This window comes from Alternaria ventricosa, assembly GCF_023758065.1.
Source record: "Alternaria ventricosa strain BMP 2768 chromosome Unknown scaffold_15, whole genome shotgun sequence".
NCBI classification, from domain to species: Eukaryota; Fungi; Ascomycota; class Dothideomycetes; order Pleosporales; family Pleosporaceae; genus Alternaria; species Alternaria ventricosa.
The window spans coordinates 921,163-927,024 of NW_026055695.1; the positions used below are offsets into that span (position 1 = coordinate 921,163).

The 5,862-nt window shown below is 53.8% G+C and overlaps 1 protein-coding gene across 1 annotated transcript; it reads left to right on the plus strand.

The window, feature by feature from the left end:
* Positions 1-406: 406 nt before the first annotated feature.
* On the plus strand, positions 407-2,263 carry J4E93_008173 (uncharacterized protein; the record flags this gene model as incomplete). Its single annotated transcript, XM_049346075.1, has 1 exon — positions 407-2,263. One exon carries the CDS (start codon positions 407-409, stop codon positions 2,261-2,263), a length of 1,857 nt encoding a protein of 618 aa, XP_049197008.1.
* Between the last annotated feature and the right edge of the window lie 3,599 nt (positions 2,264-5,862).

The window sequence follows — 5,862 nt, forward strand, 5'->3', positions numbered from 1 at the left end:
CCTCTCTACGGCCTTTTGTAGCCCTGCACGCCTGTAATACGCCCCTCTCTCCTGTATTTACGAATTCTTGCCCGGAATTTCGTGCTGGTGCGGCTGTCTCTTCCTTATCAACCTTGAGTGGCCGATCATCGCGCCTCTTGCCCTCCACGTCACCACCTCAACGGCTTAACTGCTTGTTGCTTCTCTTCCTGCACTCCTTCGCCCGCACTTGATACCCCCTACCCGTTTTAATATTCTCTCCTGCACGACTTGCCCTTCGATTTTCCCGACGATATAAGTCGCGCATTACTGTTGTTGCGCCTGCTGCAACGTCATCCTGCAGCCTCACTAGCACTCGACTTCGATGCGCACGACCCTCACAACTACAGATGAGCTCTGTTGGTTTTAGGCTTCCACTTCTTTCACAATGCAGTCCATGTTCCGCCTCCCATGGTGTAACGAGTCGCCTGGCGACAAGATCATGGAGAAGTCGACGCTCCACAAGTCAAGACCGCTGCCGGTCGACATGCCACACTTCATGAACAACATGAATAAGATTAAGCGGAAACGGACTGACAGTCCTGAGCCAGTAGCGAAGAAGTGGAAGGGCGCGCATGGTGAGGTGAGATCGTCGACGGTCAACGCAAATGCGAATGCAAACGCGAAAGCTGCGACTGACAATGGACGTCTTGCGGACGCACCCAAGGCTGTTGAAGCGGATGCCCGACCCAAGGCTCAGCCGAGGAAAGAAGGCGCAAGCAAGAGCAAGGCCGCGAAACCTCAGCAACCGACTGCCAAACCTGACTCCATCAACACGCCATCGACCACCATGGACTCTGGACTGACCCCTGTGCAACAAGCCATCGAGGCGCAAATCAACTACGAGATTCTGCTCAAGCACAACGAACTTCGTTTGATTGAGCAGGAGCTCGCCAAGTGCCAGGTTTCTCTCGAGCAGCTGAGGCGTTGTTCGCTCATCCCATTCCCCGGTACCGAAGGCCTTAGTGAGGATGTCAGTCTCGGGGTTGGTGCTTCGTTGCAACCCAGCTCTGGCATGACAGAACCACAGTATGCTGCTCCCTGGGGAGTCACCGACGGCCCGTACACTCGCCACTACGCAAAATGGTTGATCTCGGATGCCAAGTTTGACCCCGTATCTGAACGCGCATTCGCTCAGCAAGCTCAAGGGTACTTTGGCACTGGTGAAGGCAGAACGACGCGCGGCAGCTTTGCTGACTATGGGTCTCACAGAGGCCGCACGTCGCGAACTTCGACTGGAATGTTGAAGCTCACGCCCCTTGGTGAAACTCCAGCACCAGCGCCCAAGGTCGACCCGCTGTTGCACAAGCGATCGACGGACGGTCAGTGGGTGCGCCTGTACTGCGCCCCGTGTGGCCACAGCAACTTCTCCAACACTCAGGGTTTCCTCAATCACTGCCGGATCAAGCACACGCAGGTCTTCAAGAGCCACGACGCTGCAGCCATCGCATGTGGTGTTCCTGTGGATGTTGACAATGTTGGTACTCCTATTGCCGCTGCCGCTGCCGCTGCCGAACCTGCGAGCGCTCCAGTTGCGCCTCCAGCCGTCTCATTCCCCGTTGTTGCCACTCCCGGCATCGTCCACCCACTAGCATCACAATCTGCACCCGTCCCACAAGCCCGGGAGGTACACCGTGATCAGAACGCTTCCCCACGTGACGATTCCAAGGTTACCACCCCGGCTAGCTGTGCCAAGTCATCATCGACGCCCTACCTTGCTGCCCGATTCGCCAACAGTGGCGCCCAAGGCGACTTCAAGGAGCTTGTCGAGACTGCCCGCGCAAAGGTCGACCTGGACGCCATGGATGCCTCGGATGACGACAGCCCTGCCCCGACCCCCGTGTCAGCAGTACCGCCGCATCTAGCGCGCCTCCCTGCCAGCGGACCCGCAAGCAAAGCCCCATCAGCACGACCAGGCAGCAAGAAGGGTAGCAATTCCAGTCACGCGCGCCTGCCGTTGTCGTTCCCGTCTCCCACCAAGTCTGAAGGCGATCATCACATGCCAAGCTCACCGGTAGATCTCAGCCCTCACACGGTTGAGTCGAACCCGGGGCTTGTCAGCGATCACGACGACGACGATGATGAAGACGCTGACGATGCACACAGCCAACCTGATCTTTCGATCGGCGGCGACGACGTCATGGTCGAGGATGCGAGTGACGTCGAGGGCGTGCAAGAACGCAGGGGTTCTCGACCAGCACTCCATGGATGCTTCGAAAAGGGAGAGGGAAGCCGGAAGCACTGAGCAGCGAGAGCGAGTTAGGTCCGGCTCACGCTGTTGCTGTTTCTTATCCCCTTCTTCCTTAACGATGTCACTTGTCATGGAGCTATGGTATTCTTTCTTTCTACTCGACACCGGCGGCTTTTCTCCATTCTTCACTTATACACGGGTTACCAGCAATGGACGGAGTCGGTCCGGCTGGCTCAGGACATTCCAACATGTTCTGCTTTTGCGATTTGTTTCACTTATCCTCTTACCTGCTTGTCACTGTTGCCAGTCTTGTTGTTTTACGGAAATGCCCTCAAAATGTGTCAGAAACTCTCATCTCACGAGTCGGAGCGAGTCGTTGTCTTTTCCATCAAGGAAGGGAAGATGGCTCTTTAGTTTAGGCGCTGGAAACGTCGTGTATCATCACCTTTTGCTATATGTACGAAATTGGGTGGTGTCTCTGGTCGGTGGTTGTTGGTTGTTGTTCTATCTTTTTTATGGGATGGAGTGGGTGGATTAGATGGATGCTTAGGGGGTTGTGCTGGTACACTGGCATTTGGCTAAAATGATGGCAAGGAGTGTGAAAGCTTGCTTGCGCGATTTTGTTTGCTGCCTTTATGTATATAAACTTTTTAATCTTATGAAAATCTTGTTAAACATTGGATTGGATGGGTTTGTGTGGTGATGTTCTTGTGGCTTCTTACTTGCCGCCGGTGGTTATCTCTGTGAAGGTTGACTTCCACGGATGTATGACTGGTAGTTTGATCGGCATGTCTATTTCCCAGTTCCTGATGCTATCCCATAACGCCTCGCTTTGTAAATGTGTCCTCCGCTGATATCTCCGTTCGCCTTCAATACGCTGTATCCTCCTACAACACAACCGGCTCAACTCATAAACTGCAGTACCTGTGTATCGTTAGCTTCCATTCTCCCATCCCCATCCCGTCCCGACCCATCTCCCCTCCCATCCCATCCCCTTTCCTCCCCCACCCCCCTCCCATCCTATCTCATCACAAAATCCCACTTACAGCCATAACAACACAAGCCAAACTAACATACGGGCTCAGCCGCTCCCCCACACGCGCAGCCTTCCACACAGGCGAAATCCAATATTTCTCCTTGTTTCGGTCGAGGGGGCCCGGGAAAGTCGCGTGCGCGTATGTGGCCGTGCAGATTGTGAGGAGGATTACGAGGAGGAGGGATTGGAAGTTGAAGAGTGCGGTCTAGGGTGAGTTAGTTGAGGGGAGGTGGTAAAGAAGGGGGGGAGAGGGGATGGGGGAGATGGGGAAGAGGGAGACTGACCATCGTGATGGTTGTGGATGGGGGTGTCAAGGCGGAGTGTTTGCGTGGTGGGTTTGGATGCGTGTCGAATGGTGTGGGTTCGTCGCTATAGGTGTCTTCGCGTATATCTCAGCGTAGAAGCGCTCGTAGTCAGAGAGGGTAGGTAAAGGTTGCTGCCTAGTGAAAGCGCGCGCTTCAGGCCAGATTGTCGCTTCACTGTAGTCGGCGTACATGTACGTTGGTTGCGCCCGCGGACAAGGGGTCTGTGCGCACTCCCGGCCGCCGCATGTGATCGTCATTGCAGCTTGCGCAGCGCGCTAGCTATTGTCGCTGGAACAAGCGCGACGGAGGATCGCGACTTCACCTCAACCACCGAAGAACGACTATTACGGCACTGCGGAACTACATCATACGGGTTTTGCGCGCAGAGATCATACGCGATTGTTACGGATAGTCGGGTTGGACGAACGAGCGGGAGAGGCGCTAAGAGAGGAGAACGAGGCAGTCGGACAACGACAAAGAGCGCAAGAGACACAACACCATGACAGAGCCACGTATGCGCCTGCGGCAAAAAGGCCAGCAGTTCCCTACACAAGATTGTAAGTCTCCATACCCTAATCCATCAGCGCCCTCGACGCGCACCCAAACCCCCAAGCCCCCATCACCACCATCCACCCAAACTAACCCCCCTCCCCTTACCCCCAGTAGAAGCCTTCCTCCTCGCCTTCGGCGACAACGACTACCCCCTCCCCGAAACCATGCGCGTCCTCGACGAAATCATAACCGACTACATCATCGAAACCTGCCACGAAGCCGCGTCCGTCGCACACCACGCACGCCGCGCCAAGATCAAGCTCGACGACTTTAAGTTTATGTTACGGAGGGATACGGGGAAGCTGGGGAGAGTGTCGGAGATGCTGGAGACGGATAAGGAGTTGAAGAGGAAGAGGAAGGCGTTTGATACTGATGAGGGGGCGGTGCTTGTGGAGAAGGATGGTGGTGAGGGAGGTAATGGAGAGGGGGGTGGAGGGGGAAGGGAAGGAGGGGGGAAGTTGGGGAGGCCGAGGAAGAAGGTTGATGGTGGGGATGGCGATGGTGGAGGTGGAGGGGAGGAGCCGAAGAAGAAGAAAAAGAAGAAGAAGGTTGATGGGGGTGGGGATGATGCTAGTACTGTGCGGAGTGGATGAGGGTGAGGGGTTTGATGGATGGCTGCTGCTGCAACGATTGCATGGAGCTCATATCACAGGTCCACGCGGGCGCAACAAATGCGTAAAGCACACGAGCAGTTACATTCCGGCTGGGTCGACGATATGTCTTGGACGCCATGGAGAGCCACCAACACAGCATCATCATCATCATCATCGAGCGGCGTAGAACCATCGTGTTATCAGCGATCGTACGGCAGCCCGATGAGTAGCGATAAGGGTTTGTGCATTACTAGGAGTATGGTCATTGCGCATTGTGCGGGTTTACTGGCGTTTATCATGGATACCCACCGAGGTCTTTAGAGCTTCTTGAAAAGAACCAAATTTCCCCGATTTCTAATACATCTTCCGGCTTGGTGGTCTTGGGGTCGCAGTGTTACGCATTTCTGACATCGAGGCATTTAAAGAGATAGGTATCCCGAATCTATCGGACATGTATAAGGATGGGTTACTTACACTGAGAATGATTGGAGGGATGTGGCGGCGGACGGGGTTTGAGATTGTTTAAGTGTTGGATGACTGGGACGTAGTTGATTACAGTGCTGCGAAGCCGTTTCTGTGTTCTTCTCTTCCGTCGTGTGAGACAGGTACGTGTGTACAGTTCTTCTTCTTTCTTCAAATGCAGAACTAATCGCAGCCTCTTCTCGAGTAACACTCTATTCCAGTCGAACACGACTACTTTTCGATCGCCAAATCTATACCTCCCGCATACTTGTCACCTTCAGACCGAGATAGCTCGGACATGGACATGGATAATTCCAGATACGTGTAAATGTCACCTGAATCAGTGTTATATTAACAGTCTTTCGATCGTGGCCGAACTTGTCGGAGTACGTGTTTACTGAATACATATCTTCGGCATCGAGTACATGTTAGGCCTCTTGGTCTATGTCTACATCTACGTCCATTGTTGTGTCCTCGATGATCAATGCATCTTTTACACTAAGGCTGAGCGGAGCTTGTTTGAATGATTATGGAATTAACAACCTTGGCGTTTTATCTTTTCTCAGGTCTTTTGCTTCGAGTATGATGGCGCAGTGCAAGTAAGCATTTCCCAGTGTTGAAGTGGTGAATGTAAACTTTCACCTCGTTGCGCAACTCACCTAATGCTACATACTGGTTGCTGTCACTAGGTAGCACGGAGCCTAC